Below are 16,278 nucleotides of genomic sequence, written 5' to 3'. Positions count from 1 at the left end.
CATCATCAAATACAAGTAAATTAGCCAAACTCTTCGGGCCATATATGTGTGTGTGTGTGTGTGTGTTTGTGCATTAATCCAGCATGAGAGATATTAGTCTAACTTTAATGGCATCAACCGAATAAGCATGCAGGAAATCCATACAAGATTAATCAATAAAAAAACTGAGCCAAAAATCCATCTTTTCATCTTCATAAGATATATCATATTCAACCAATGGTACAAAAATGGCTGCTCTGATATGATACAACAGCAACTCATTTGATCAATATTTTATCCACAATAATCTGCATTAGCATGTTTTCCGGTTGAAGACCTATTACATAAGGGGAATGAAGGGAATTTCAAAAAAATAATCCTAATAAGTCAAAACTATAACTTAATCCTAGTGCCCAATAAAATTCCAACAAGACTGTTAACTTCCAGTTCACTAGAAGGATTAAATACAATGGTGAGCAATGAACATTTTTATGATTCTAAGAGCTTCCGCATTTTCTTCTGCTCTTTCCTGGCTTGCACTTTCACCTCAAACTCGTCATCAATTATCTTCATACTCGCAACACGTCTGGCCTTGAATACCTAAATTTAAAATTTGTTGATGACCAATCAAAAGTGTATCACCACTATTCAAAACATCTAGAGCGAAAAAATTAATATTCCCTAGACAAAATAAAATTGGAAAGCACCATTATTCAAGACCTTGTTAGCAAAGACAACATCAAGTACTGCACTAAAAGGGTATCACCATCACAAAAACGAGCATAACTGCCAGAAAGTTGATTTGGAAACTGAATCTTCCCGTAATTTATTCAATATGTCAGTAATTATCTTCCATAGTAAGAATTTTGAATTTGTTAGGGGAAAATAGATACAACAGGATTTGGGAAGAAAGAAAAGAAGGAAATTCATTTTATCGTATTCAGTGGCATGTAGGAAAAATAAAAATAAAAATAAAAATAAAAATTGACAAGTAAGATAATATATTAATATTGCATCAATACAATCATCTCCATCTTTCAGCTTGTCGTTTTCCTCTGCATGTCGTCCTTACCTTTTCTTAATTGCACAAGCCCATCCATAACACATATCAATGTTATTTTGGCAGAGTCCAACCAAAAAGGTAAAAACAGAATGTTGAACTACATAGGTATAGAGACCCACATTAGTTTCTCTTGTTTATAAGACCTTTAAGAGACTAGCCAATAAATATTTTGCACAAATAGCCAGAGTGAGACGGAAAAAGCCATTGTTTGGAAAGCTAGCTATAGGTTCTTTGCTGGAAAAGGAAAGTTGAAATGGGCGGAAGGGCAAAAGATGTCTTGAACTTCATTAGGAGCATACCAAATAGAACTTGTGAATATACACAAAAACCTGGATGATCATCAAGGGAAACAATTATTAAGAGTGTCCTTTAAGCCGGATGGGAAACAAAAGGAGACCTCAATAAGTCACCCAGATTCAGAAAGACAAAACTGCCGGAGAGAAGGATCTGTGCGAACAAGTTAACTTGCACATGAGCCAAAACTCCTACCTATATATAGACTGAGTGCTGCATGATTTAAATGGCAACCTAAAAGTAACTTTAGTTTGCAATCAAATTCCATAAAGTTCGCAAAATATAACCTTCAATAGTAAGTTTGTCCCATTGCCACTGCAAATTTGAAATAATACAATCATGTTGCAAGCTTATTTAACAAAAAACTATCTCAAAATTTAAATTTTAAAAAAGCAAGGTATTGGTAGTTGGCCTTTCAGTGGGTTGATTAAAGTCTCATCCACAATACTAGAGGGTATAACAATAGCTTGCAATAAAATAAAACAAGAATAAACAAGCAGCAAGCAGAAAATAAGAAGGCTATAGTACAAGGAACAGATACAAAATGCCAGAAGGCCATACCTTTGGTTATATCTTCAAGAACCTCATTCTCTTTACAGTCAATTGCGTCCAATTTCTTTCCTATTTCATCCTCTATAACTTTAACAAGGAGCTTATCCTTCTGTAAAACATGTGTTATTATATATAAAAATTTCAGAAGTTAAATATTGACATAATGAAAAGACAGACGATGAGATCAAAATAACTACATGTGTTAAAAACTAAGGATATACCAATGCATGAATTTTCTCAAAACTCCTTGATTCATCTAATTTAGCAAGTTGCCACATGCACCTATTCCTTGTGAATTCATACATTTCTCCCTTTTAACTAAAATTTTACATATTTAACACTAATTTTTCCCTCCACAGTGTGCGCAGTTTTGGCCTTTAGATCTGGTCCAGTCAAAACAAAGTAAAGCTCAAAAGCCATCAAAATGGGGCACTTATAACAGCGTGGGCCAAGGAGGTTAGCTATTTAAGCACACTAAACACCTACACACGCATAAGACATTTAAGTAAAGTGGGTTATTCCTGCCAAGATTTGAAAAGAAATCAGCTAGAAGAGTTCCTTATTTAAAAGTATATACACTAACTTAATCCAATAATAACTATTCCTCAGGGCAACAATAATAGCAACTCTCGTGACCTTATTATTATTTTTTTAATGAACTTTTAGTTTTAAAACAATAAAATTGAATTTACCACAATAATCAAAATTTAGTATTATCTATTATTCTCGATCATACCTAATGGAAATTATTAACCGTTCACCACAATGATCACTTAACATGAAAACTCATAAAAGATAATTAATCTAACCAATCTATTAATCTATTACCCATCAATATTTTATATCATTATTTTTGTTATCCATATAAACCCATCCAAATAGAAATTCACATACAAATCATATTGGTATTAAAAAAAAAAAATCGTTTTACATACACATTCACTTTGGTGAAAAAAATTGAAATCTATTCAGTTCTCAAAATACTGGATAACTAGTTTTAGCTCTAAATGTGCTTGTTCTTAGCTATATTCGTTAATCTCGATTTCTCAAATATAATAACTGAAGCAAACAAAAAACAAAAAAGTGTTTTGCATGTATTTATGATACCAAGAATGTCAAAATAGATGAAAGTGCACTTGTTTCATTAGTTTAATTAAAGCAATAATTAAACTAATGGATGATCTGGATCTCCACAATGCTCACTTGTATCGTTAGTTTAATTAAAACACTAATGGATGATGTGGACTGAATAACAATGAGGTGGCAGTTGACAGAGCAAAGACAAGTCAGCACTTGTCATGTCAATTATTTTCAAAGCATATTTAGATGCACACCCCAATAAAATATTATATATTCACACATACAACCAAATAAAAATTACTATTTGCAATAGAGCCCTCATAAAAGTTCACGTTTGTATTCTTCAAAGAATATTTACATATACACAACTATACAAGTTCATATTTACACATATACCACATAAAGTTCATATTTACAAATATACCCAATAAAAGTTTATATTTACTCACACAATAAAATCACATTAACATTTTTCAAAGCATATTTGCGTATAAACCCTTCTAAGAATTCATATTTGCATGCAAACCTTAATAAAAGTGCATACTTTTATATAAACCACCATAAAATGCATATTTTTGAATAAACCCACAATAAATTTACAAATATACTAATGTAAAAAAATTGGTGAATTTACACAATAAAAATCACGTATGCATATATGCTTTTTATAAAAATGCCTATTTGCTTATATGACCTTTGGTGTATATACACTATGATTGTTATGGAGTACATGCACAAGTATTCACCAATATAAGAGTGTACATTTATAGAGATGTATGCCTATATATACTTTTACAAGTGATGTATATGAAAATATCCACTTTTATGGAGGCATCTCTGCTTATATCATGTTTTATCAAGCAACATACACAAAATGCACTTTTGTAGAGGCACATATACAGATATAAACTTTTATACAATTATATATGCAAAAATGATTTTTTTTGGGGTATTTATAGCTAATATGTACTTTTATAGGGTTGAAGATGTAAATATATACAATAATAGGGTTGCATATGCAAATATGAACATTTTATAGTGGTGCATAGGCAGTTGTGAAATTAAAAGGTTGGAAGCATAGAAATGAACTTCTATACAAATATGAACTATTTTATGGGTATTTCTATGTAAATACCTTATCAAATAATACAAATACAAATTTTATGGGATTCATACGCAAATATAAATCTTCATATGGATACATGTGTAAATTTGAACTTATAGGAATTAGGCAAATCTGAACTTTTATAAGGGGCGGTGCATGTAAGCATGCTTTGAAAAATAAAAATAAAAATAATTTTTAATTTTACTACAGCAATAATTGACATTGTTAGTCAAAGGACTAAAAATGAGCATAGTGATGTAGTTGGTGGATCAATTTGAAACCAAATTAGGTTCAGGAATCAAAGTAAATTTTGGTGTATAATTTGGGGACTAAAAGTGGACTTTCACCTCATAATACCACATACATTTCTAAATTATGTCATATTGACATAAAAGTATGACAGCCTGGTTAATCTTTGATCAAATTCTGAAGTCCCTATGTAGATCTAGCTGGTGTTTTTTATATAGATATAAATATCAGTAACTTCCAACCCTATATATTGCCCATGTCTCCTAACCAATATGTTTCTAGTATTCTAAGTTTTTCTTAGTTTTCAAATGTCCAATAACCACCACCCAAAATCCTCAACTGGTTAGTAACAATGCAAATCCCTATTCAATCACATTATATCATTCATTATGATTACTGACATCAAAGTGCAAGTGTGACTTACGAAAGATCTGTGAATTTATCTTATAAAAATATGGTCTTAGGAGTAAACCTGAGTGACAAAACTTATGGAAAGTCCACCTCGGCCAGCTCTTGCTGTTCCTCCAACACGATGGACATAATCACGTGGAAATCTTAGATATGAAAAAGAAGATTTTTATCAACTCATTATATGTAATAACAAAACTGAAAAATAAACTGTTCAAATGTAAATCCAACCTTGGAATGTCATAGTTTATGACACGATCAACAGTTGGGATATCCAAACCTCTGCTAGCTACATCGGTAGCAAGCAAGATAGGAATTTGACCAGATTTAAATCAACTCAATGCAGCAAGCCTCAATGATTGAGATTTATAAGAGTGTAGAGCCATTACAGAAAACCCAAGCTCTTCCAATAACAAATTCAAAAGATGGCAACTTCTGCAAGGACATTGGAAGGTTGATATCAATAACATTAGACTGTCAAACTAAACAAGTAACATTAACTTTAGCTGACTACATGCACAATAACTAAATAAATAAATAATAATAAAAGAACATAAAATGTATGATATACAGAAATAAAATCAATGCAAAGATAGTGTGTTTATTTCATGTGCTTGCTCAAATGAATAGGAAGATATTTTTTAGACACTAGATTTTCTTTGTTTTTATTCTAAAAAGGGTGCAGTAGGAAGAGATTAAAAAGGCTATACATAACCTCAGGCTCCTAAAATGTTCTACAAGTCTCAGCAAGAAGAATATAACAAAGACAAGTGCCTCAAGAAAACTCGGCATTATTCTGAGGCCACCTTATGCATATAATTGATGCTAACTTGCTCAACAGTGTATGCACCAATGTAGTAAGGTAGATCAGCCTAAGTAATAATAAGGTGCCTTTTCGTGGTTAAAGATCTGGGAGATCTAACACCTTAAAAGCTTCCTTTTTGCTCCCCATAAGCCTTGTGCAGGTCTGAAGTACAAAGAATGATGATTGGAACTCACATGAGTGCTGAGTCCTAAAGAAAAAATCATTCCCTTTTAAATTTAAAAGCTTTGAGGCTTTACAACTAACAAAACATGATAAGTGATATAAGCAAAAAATACTCAGTAATAATGCCTATAGTTGTGCATTCAATAAGATAAGTAAAGCAAAAATCATTATGGCATGTTTATTCCTCAAATTGCTAGCGTACCTCCATGTGGATGCAAATACAATTACCAAGCGGATGCTCTTCTCCTTCATTTTTGACAAAAGGTATGCAAGATAAACCTCCTTCACATTTTTTGGTGTCACTACGTAATGCTGATTTAAAGAATCAACCATACTAAATCCTTCAAATCCTTTATAAAAGTAACATCTATCTCCAGAAATCTCATGAAAAGCTTCCATGTCATCTGTCAGAGTCGCAGAAAATAGAAGAGTTTGCCGATTTTGCGGTAAACATTGATAAATACTTTTGAGTTCCTCCACGAAACCGGCATCTAAAAGCCTGTCTACTTCATCCAAAACTAGAAACTTCAAGGAGGAAAACTAATAGTTACAATATTGAATCAACAATAATAAAGTCAGCATACAACTGAATGAGAACATAAACCATCGGCCATATATTAATAAGTTGATGTAATAAATTGATGTAATAAACTTAAGTAAAAATATAGTCATATCCAGATCATTGCAGTTTTGAATAAATTCAAACTTCTGTAAGATAACAGATGGCAAATTACATAATTTACAAGCCCACAAAATACACTACAAAAGAGATTTTTTTTGGGACGATCTTAAAGTTAATACTTGACCATGGAATCGCGCTCAAACAATGAAAAATAGCCATATATATATAAAATGGAAAGCAGAAGACTGATAGATATATATAAATAAAATGCAAATAAGAGAACCAATATATATATATATATATATATATTTAAAAGGAAAACATTGGTTTAGGAAAAAATTTTGATATAGCAATTCTACCATAATTAATACAGTTGGTACAAAAATTAGGTTTGAGTATGCAATGAGATTAAAAATCTGCATTACCACAAGTGCAATCAATCAGAGATGCATGTCATTAAAAACTAACACATTATCTTTCATCAGAAAGTAATGGCCCCAAAACAAAGTTGAGAAGAAAGGATTTTCAATTTCCTGATCACAATTTAGAGACATTAAATCAAAAAAGTTCAATGAATAAAAGGCCTCACTTAACCAACAACAACTTCTTACCTTGAATCCAAAAGTAAAGTACAATGATCTTATCACACACTGGTTGCTCAGGATATGAAACAAAGAAAACTAAAAAAACCAATATGAAATGTTCCTATCTAAAAACTGACCTTGGTTTTGGAGAACACAGCAGGCAAATCGGGGTCATTTTCAACTGCTCGGCAAGTGTTAAGCTATCATAGCTTAAAGATAGAAAATCAAGAAAAAGTCTACAGGGTTTGAGAAGGGAGAGGAAGACAAGGGAAAGTTAGAGAGAGATTTTCGTTTCCAAATTCCCCAAAAACCGAACCTTACCATCCACTCCTGCCTATATATTGACCTTGTCACGTGACTCTCAAACACCAAGCCAAAGAATTAACAAACAAACTGAATTAAGCTAAACAAAACACATATTAGCAACAAGATTAAGCTACACAGAACAACAGAAGACCCTTCTGCTCATGGGTCAGGTGAGTACGAGGGCATATACACCAAAAGGTTCTCCGCGAGGCGGAGGAGAATAGTGAGGGCAAAGGTGACTGTCTTGCCCTTGCCGTTGCCGGTGAGGGTGACAGCAGTGACATAGGAGCCAGATTGAATCCTGAGGATGCAGCAACGCTGGACGTCAGTGGGGCAAAACGGAAACAGGACTTGATGATAGAGGGGGCTGAAGCCTAAAGGCAAAACAAAAAAATAAAAAGTAAAAACATAATCTAACAAAATAATTTTTTTATATGAAGAATAATGTGCTAATATAACGAAAATTTGAATACACATATTATGAGATTTTCAATAATTCAATTAATAAGAATACATCTCAAGTTTGTATTTTTTTTTTAAATATGGTAAAATTGATCCTCCTCACTACAAACAACCAAAATATTGTTTATAAAAAAACTTTTGTTATTTCACTCTAGCATATATAGTACATTATAACATATATGTATATATGTTAGGCCTCATGATTAATTCAAACTTTTTTTTAAATTACTAAAATTTGTATATAAGATTTATTTTATTAAAATTTTGAAATAATAGTAATTTTTAAATTTGAAAATAAAATGTGAAAAAAATGAAAAATTTGTATATAAGATTTATTTTATTAAAATTTTGAAATAATAGTAATTTTTAAATTAAAAAATAAAATGTGAAAAAAATGCACCAATTGGAATTTGAACTTGGGTGGATCAAAAGATCCCAAACTTTATGGATAAACCCATTAATTGCTCAAGCACACCCACACTCCACACTTTCATGTGTCCAAATATTGTATTTTACATGAAATTAAGTATAGAAAAATTTGTTTAAAAAGTATTTTCTACGGCGCTAAGGGGAGGCTTCAGCCCCTGCTAGCCCCTCCTTGGTTCCGCCCCTGGGGGCAATGCATGCCAAGCTTACGGCATGTTGAGGTGGCCCACTAGGAAAGACCAAGGTCGGAGAAGGTGATGGTGGCCGTCCCTCCGGCATGGTCGGAGATGGAAGTTGGGTTGGAGAGAGGGGAACGGCGGGAGGGAGATTGGGAAGGAGGTGTAGATTTGGATGAGAAAAGGCGGAAGGGTCTCTCGTAGGAGTTTTACGGATCTGCCCCCATCGAGTTCGGAGGCTTTTTGTTAGGGTTATCTTACATTGATTGTGAAAATTGAGAAAGGAATTATTTGAACATATATTACTATACATATAAATTACTAAATTAGGTTAAATTTACCTATACATCCCTAAAAAGGTTTTATTCCTTTCAAGACAATTTTTTTTAGTTCACTCGTTGTTTCATCTTTTCTCTAATACCATCATTGTTTTGACTTCTGATTTTACCCCTGAGATTAATTAAATAGGAAATTCATGAAGCGGAGTCATCAATCAAGAAAGACTTACTATATAAATCAAATTAAAAATTAGTTGGAAAAAGACAAAAAGGCCCAAACCATAAAAATTTTAGGGATTTGATCGTGTTGAAATCCAAATCATAATTAGCTGGCTGAAAATACTTTCGGAATAATTTCAACAAATTTAATTAGAAAAAATTGATATTACAGAAACCATTATGAATAGTATGGTGGTTAGGGTTTTATCTAAGAATCCACATCGACATGTTTATATAGACTTTGAATAAAAAATAATTAATAAAAAAAATCAATTAAAAAAAGAAGAAAAAAAAAGAATCAAATAAAAAGATATAAAAGGGCCAAAATGAAAAAAAATTAAAAAAAGTGTCACGCCACCAATTGTCACAGTGGGAAATATCAAAGAAAAGAGAATATATGATTCTTTTTCTATAAATAAATAAAAAATTGAAATCCAAAATTCAAAATTAAAAAAAATGTTTAAAATTTAAAAAAATGTGAATTGAAAATTTTGAAAACAAAATCTCCCATCAGACGGGAGTTGGCAATATGTAAAAACAGAAAGAGAGAGAGGGAGTAAAAAGAAGAAAAGAAAAAAACAGAGAGCTTTTGAGAAGAAAAGAAAAAAGAGAAAAAAAAAAGAAGAGATCTTTGTTTTTTTTTTTCACAGAGAGTTTTAAGAGAAGAAGAAAAAAAAAGTGAGAAGAGAGAGAAAACAACGGGAGGCTCATTTGTCATATGGGAGAAGAAACAGAATAAAAGAATGAAAAAAAAAGAACAGAAGGAAAACAAGAAGTCAGGAAATTAAAAATGTTATGATTCTCTGAAATGTTAAGTTCATAGCATGATGTATATGTATACATAATTCGTAGCATGTGTGCTTGGAAAGTCTTTACATGTTGAGATGGATGATGTTTGAAAGCCATTAACTATGATGGGCCCCACATGTTTGCAATCTTAAGATGATGCCTTTGTCTTATGCAATGAGAGATTTCTTTCTATAGTATGTTCAACATGTATACATTCACAAGTATTTTGCTGATTCTCTCTACAATCCCATCCCATTCATGTCCATATTTCCTCACTTCACACCCCATCCTCTCCTTTGTCGTTGTGACATTAAAAAAAAAACGTCATGCTTTTTTTTTCAATAACCCTAATGATCACCTCCGTTTTAGGCCATATCATTGCTTTATTGCAAGAATAAACTTTCCAAAATTGCACCACGTGTGTTACCATGCATGTGAAATGTGTATGTCACTCATACATAATGTTTAAGCTCAATCATTACTATCAAACATTTTTTTGTTTCTATCATTTTAGATGTATACATTGTCATAGTCAGGATATGAGACATCTAAGAGTTTTGTACAAATTGATGCTTACATGTCATGATTAGAATAAAGCCTTAATGGAATATTCACGGGAATTATGAAAAATGTAGAAGCGTGTAAAATTTCAAGAATTTATTTGTGAAGTTTGTGGAGGGGAAAAAATAGAAAATTTGAGGACTCATCAGCAAAATTTCTAAACAAATGGGAAATATAGGAGTTCGTAAACCTATTTGTAAAAAAAAAAACTAGGAAGATATAAAAAAAAGAGGTATTTGCAAAAGTTTGAGCGGAAATGTGAAAAGGAGAAATCTAGGGGTTTAGTTGCAAAATTGTGGGAGAAATATGAAAAGTCAAGTTTATTAGCAAAAGTGGTCAAATATGTGAAAATGAAGAAATTGGAGGATTTGATTGCAAAAAAATAAGAGAAAATATGGAAAAGTAAAGCTTTAAGGGGTTTGGTTGAATAAATCTTGAAACGAAGAATAAAAAGAAAAAAATCAAGGGTTGATGTGAAAAAATGGCATGGGATGCTATAATATGAAATCGGGAGATAATAATGGTGTGTGGGGGTATTTTTGTAATTTTTGCAGGAACTCTTGGAAAATCATATAAGGGGGTGTTCACTTTGACGTAAGTGAGAGGAAGTGGGGGGAAGTGGACTAACTTCCCTCACTTCTGATGTTCATTTGCACTGAAATGGTTTTAGTTTAAAACCCACTTCAGAATTTTTGAAGCTGAAGTGGGGGAAGTGAACCACATATAAAAGGCCACTCCACCCCACTTCCACCCACTTCCATACCACTTTGAAAGTCATAGGAAGACCCTAAAAAATTTCACAGCCGTCACTTGGCACTGCCCCCATCCCATTGCCTGCTCTCGTCGCCTCCTCCTCCCATCGGTCGGAACCCTAACCCCAATCCCGTCGCCTTTCTCCAGTCACCTCCTTCTCTGGTCGCCTCCTCCGATATCTCTTCCATTTCCGTGAACCTCCCCGATCGCTGCACCGATCGAGAAGCTGCTGGGAAAAAGATGCCTCTCTCAAGAGGTGGGTTATTTTTGAGTTTGTGTGGATTTGGTTATTGTTTTAGGTTTTTTATTGAGGATGAAATGGATCCTGGTGAAAATGTTTGTTTTCGTGATCTTTGACACGGAGTACTGGATGTATTTTAGGAGATCTTGCTGTAGGGAATGGTAAAGTAGCAAAATCTGGAATAAAGGTTGAAAAAGGATTGTATGCTTGGGAAAGTTGAATTTTTTTTTTTTTGATCGATAATGTGAGGTGTGATGATATATATTTCTCCATGCCTTGGTTCCTTGGATTTTCTAGTTGGTTGATTTTTTTTTATTTTTACTAAATGGAAGCTTTCTCTCTTCTTTCCTACTTTTCATCCATTTTGTTCTTTTTTTTTTAATACTGCAAGCTAAAGAGTTGACAGAAATATATTATACATGTTCACATAAACTAAAGTCTAATGTATAAGTTAAAACTGTAATATTGATGCACTACATTAATTTAATGAGGAAGTTGACATAATAAACACTTGTTTATTTAATACATTTCAGTCAATATACATTGCCTTGACTAGTCTTCTTCTCACTTCTTCATTTTCTTAAATTTTTATCTGGCTCTTGTAAACCATTTTCTAGTCTTTAAACAATGAAAACAGTAGAGAACAACCAATATGAATCAATGGAAAAAAAACCATTCCTTTGATTTTATCGGTTTATAATATCATACTCTAATTGCAGTTAATTTTCAGAGGTAATTACAAATGCAACATTGTTGTAGGCCAAGCTTGGACTAATTCTCATGTCTTCATTCTCAAGCAATTATATATATATATATATATATATTAATCTATAAAGGTTTCATTTTAATAATAGCCTTGTTTTCATTGTCTATGATGGCAAACAATGTGATGAAGAACTTGTTCAGTCCCTATGTACATACATTCACTATGTTCAGTCTCATGGATCAACTCATACCACTATATGAACACCATATCATTCAAAGTGATTGTATGATTTACTTACATTAATAGAGTATCTACACTGTGCTTTTCACTTTTGACTTTGTAAGATGGTCAACATCTTTTGGAGCAAGTCCCAGTTGACTAAAAAAATATGGTATTTAATGCAAAGATTATTTCTTAGTTCTTGATATGTTTTCTCAGTTTTGTTCTTTCTTTAATAACATTTCAGATTTAAATTTGAAATAAAACAAATAAATTACATTAACTAAACGCTTTGGGGAATGAACACTATCCAATGCATTTTTTCATTCTCTATTCATTATGAAGTTTATTTGAGGGAAAACATCAATTTTGTTGAGCTCCATTGTTTTCCATGAAGATGTTGAGAACTTGCAGAGCATCTTAAACTTGTCTAATTAATCTTCTACTTCTTTTGTTGTCACATTTTCAATGTTCTGGCTCCGCATGCCACAACCTCCAAAGGAGTTTCTTTTCTTTGCTTTTTTTCTTATAGCTTTTGTAAGAGACTATTTTCCTGATGTAATATATATATATATATATATGTTTGGCAGCTATAATCTACAACTGGCAATTACACTTCAACATCAAGAATTTCTATAACAGCCTCCACGTCAGCAGGTGTTACTGGGTCTCAGGTGTGTTTTATTTCTTTTACATGAAAGTATCCTTTTCTCCCATATAGCCATTTCATGCCTGAACATGGAATAGTTAACATGATTATTGATTGTTGTTATTATTATATTTTAAAGTGCTAGAGATGGATATTGTGAACTTTGTAAACTATTCTGAATGTATATGTTTATTTATTTTTTTATTTTATGTTTGAATTAATAGTTATGATTATATGTCCCCCTTTAGTATAGGTCCATAATGGCTAATGATAGTGTATCCGAATTAATCAACATCGACACACCTGTCTTCGTAGCTATGGCGGTCATTTTAGCAATGATGTCAAGGGAACAAAGATGAAATGTTTACCCCGTGAACATGCTTCGGTTAGGTATATTCATCAAAGTGCACACATGACTCAGATATTAGATAGTGGTGTCCACAACTGTGTTGAATACATACGGATGTCTAAGGACACCTTTCTCAAACTTTGCACTATTCTAAGGGAACGTGGCCATTTGAGAGATACCATCCATGTTGCAGTTGAGGAACAAGTCGAATTGTTCTTGCACATTGTAGGACACCATGCAAAGAACAGGGCAATGAACTTTGCACTATTCTAAATCAGGGGCAACGGTGAGCAGATATTTTAACGATGTGCTTTGAGCAATTTGCAGCATTAGAGATTTATTTGTCAAACAACCGGGCACATCAATACATCTTGATATAGAATTCAATTCCAAATTTCTATCCTTTTTTTAAGGTGAGATGCACTTCTTTCTATTCTCATTTGGCTTAAATTTTCACGTACACAATATAATTGACTTTTAGTTCATAGGATTGCATTGGGTTTATTGATGGGACTCATATAGATGCGAGGGTCAATGCAAATCTAGTTAGCAAATTTCAGGGGCCGCAAGGGCATTACACAAAATGTCCTAGCAGCATGTGACTTGGATTTAAAATTTACATACGTTCTTGCCGATTGGGAAGGTTCGGCGAATGATTATCTTGTATTGAAGGATGCATTATCACGACCACCACCATATGGGTTGCATATTCCTTCAGGTCCATTAATACAACGAACATCACAATTTTTCATAATTCTTACATTTCAATATAAAATATATTTAAGTTATTTTTTTTATTTAATGATAGGAAAATACTACCTTGTTGATGCCGGATACACAAAAACACAAGGTTTCATATCTCCTTATTGGAAAGTTAGATATCATTTAAGAGAACAAGTAGGCCGAAGACCCCAAAATGCAAAGGAGCTTTTCAACCTTCGTCATTCTCAACTTAGATCAAAAATAAAAAGCGCTTTTGGGATTTTAAAGAGTCGGTTTCAGATTTTGGACTTAAGGCCATTTTATCCTTTCACTACCCAAGTGGATCTTGTTCTTGGATGTTGTGTGTTGCATAATTTTGTGAGGGAAATTGATCCAAATGATATAATAGCCTATGAAGATGTAGGTAATGAAGATGAAATACCTACAAATGATAGGCCTAACACGTTAAGTGAACGACGTGAGGCTCAAAGTCGATGGACTTCACAAGTGCTATTGTAATGTGGCATGACTATGTTTCACGCGATTGCACTTCACAAGTGCCATTGTAATGTTACAAATGAGTTTGGTTTTGTATTTGGTGTTTAATGTCTTGCACTATTAATTTTGAGCAAAGATCTATCTTAAGTAAAGTATGTTCTTAATGTATATGCCATATTTTAAAGTTCATATTGTTATTTCTATGAATGGAATGATTTCTGATTTGATGTTTTATCTTGTTCTAATTTTTTTTATTTGCCAATGTATTTTAAAAATGTCTACTTCATGTGCTAATGCTGATGGTGTTCAAAATAATAAGCGTAAAGGAAAGCCAAATAAAAGATGGACAAAAGAAATGGATAATGTATTGATACCACTGCTTGCAGACATGACAAGAACTGGTTTGAAGGTGGATAAATCTTTTAAACATCAGGCATTCGTAGAGGCAACAAATGTTGTGAATGCCAGATTCCCTACCGCTTGTATGGATGCAGAAAATATGGAGAATCACATGAGCACTTTGAAGCAAAAATATCAAGATATCAAGAAGCTTATGAATCTCAGTGGTGTTGGTTGGAATGACGAGTCAAAAATGTTAGTGCTTGAAGATGAGACTTATCAGACATTTGTGAAGGTATATGACTTTTATTTTTTATTTATTTTTTTTTTTTGTTTACTTCAATATGTCTAACACTATAATTTATTGAATGCATAAATGTTTAATGTGATATCTTCCGTAGGGACAACCAAAAGCCAAAGAATATTTAAATAAACCTATACCTTTTTTTGAAGAGTTGTGGTTAGTTGCTAGAGATGACCATGCCACTTGTGATCATGCACGGACCATTTACCACCAATTTGGTGCTACGACACTAGAGGGTGAGAGTGCACGCCCACCTAATATGCCAATGGATTGTGAACCCGTGGATATAGGTAACTAAAGACATGAAGCACTAAGATCATGCGCAAGCAAGAGCACTGCTAGGGCTAGCCGTGGACCAAGGAACAATGGGGACAATGTTGCATCAGAAAATATTGGAGATAAATTAGGTGAATTGGCCGCGTCAATTAAGACAACTAAAAAGAAGACATGGAAAGAAAAACTCTCCGATGCTCTGTGGGGAATGGAGAATTATGATGACAATGAGATGGAAATGGTATTTGAGAAGTTAATCAAGGACAAAAAGCAAGCTGAGAATTTTTACTTGAGGAAGCTATCCCTTCGCAAAAGATGGCTAGATAATTTTATTGCTTCTATGAGAGATGATAGTCCATGAGGGGGTCATCACATTAGGTATGTGATTTTAATTTATCAAAATACTTAATGTTCATTTGTTAGTGTCTTTGCCTTGTCCTTATTGTAATGTTTTTTTTTTCATGAATCAGGTTGTTATTTGGTTGGATGGTGGACGTTAATCTTTTATGTTGGCATGGATGTTGTTCTGTTATGTGGATGGTTATTGTGTTATGAACCAAAAATTTGTGAGAATGGTTAGAGACCATTGTTATTTTCTTATGTCATGACTATGTATTTGCAAGAGTTTGTATGGATGTTGTGTGTGGATGGTTATTGTGTTATGACCTAAGAGATGTCATTTGCTTAAATGGATTTGTTTATGTGAATTTTTTCCTCCAGTAAATTTAATTATGTTTTCATGAAGTAGGAGGCATCATTTATTGTCTTTATAAAATCTTTAAGTCCAACAATTTAATTTTTTTGTCATACAATTTCATGTTGTAATTAAACCACATGGAATTCCTACTACATATTAGGAATTTGACAAGTTTAATTGTCATGTAATACAATGGATTTGCTTAGGTGAATTTGATGTCGTATTTTAACAAATCTATAATAATGAAGTTAATTTACTAATTAATTACAATTAATGTAAAAAATCTTGTTCAAGTTTAGGGATTACAACCTAAATTTGTGGATTAAAAAAATAGAAATAAATAATCAAAAAACTTTTAAATAATAATTATGAATTTATAAAATTATTAAATTATTGAAGTTTATGTA

At 32.5% G+C, this 16,278-nt stretch overlaps 1 protein-coding gene and 1 pseudogene across 1 annotated transcript; one reads left to right on the top strand and one right to left on the bottom strand.

Annotated features, from left to right (window-relative positions):
* Positions 1-171: 171 nt before the first annotated feature.
* On the bottom strand, positions 172-11,082 carry LOC120284069 (annotated as a pseudogene).
* Positions 11,083-14,532: 3,450 nt separating this feature from the next.
* On the top strand, positions 14,533-15,535 carry LOC120284067. The gene is made up of 3 exons (XM_039290887.1): positions 14,533-14,892; positions 14,999-15,191; positions 15,309-15,535. Exons 1-3 carry the CDS (start codon positions 14,533-14,535, stop codon positions 15,533-15,535), a joined length of 780 nt encoding a protein of 259 aa, XP_039146821.1.
* Positions 15,536-16,278: the final 743 nt, after the last annotated feature.

This window comes from Dioscorea cayenensis, chromosome 19 (assembly GCF_009730915.1).
Source record: "Dioscorea cayenensis subsp. rotundata cultivar TDr96_F1 chromosome 19, TDr96_F1_v2_PseudoChromosome.rev07_lg8_w22 25.fasta, whole genome shotgun sequence".
NCBI lineage: Eukaryota > Viridiplantae > Streptophyta > Magnoliopsida > Dioscoreales > Dioscoreaceae > Dioscorea > Dioscorea cayenensis.
This window is presented reverse-complemented; position numbering and strand designations above follow the sequence as displayed.

Excerpts from the sequence above, each read along its gene's own strand:
- LOC120284067 (XM_039290887.1), top strand. The coding sequence starts at position 14,533 with ATGTCTACTTCATGTGCTAATGCTGATGGTGTTCAAAATAATAAGCGT. Across the intron at positions 14,893-14,998 it reads CTTATCAGACATTTGTGAAG|GGACAACCAAAAGCCAAAGA; the intron begins GTATATGACTTT and ends TATCTTCCGTAG. Across the intron at positions 15,192-15,308 it reads TTGTGAACCCGTGGATATAG|GTGAATTGGCCGCGTCAATT; the intron begins GTAACTAAAGAC and ends GAGATAAATTAG.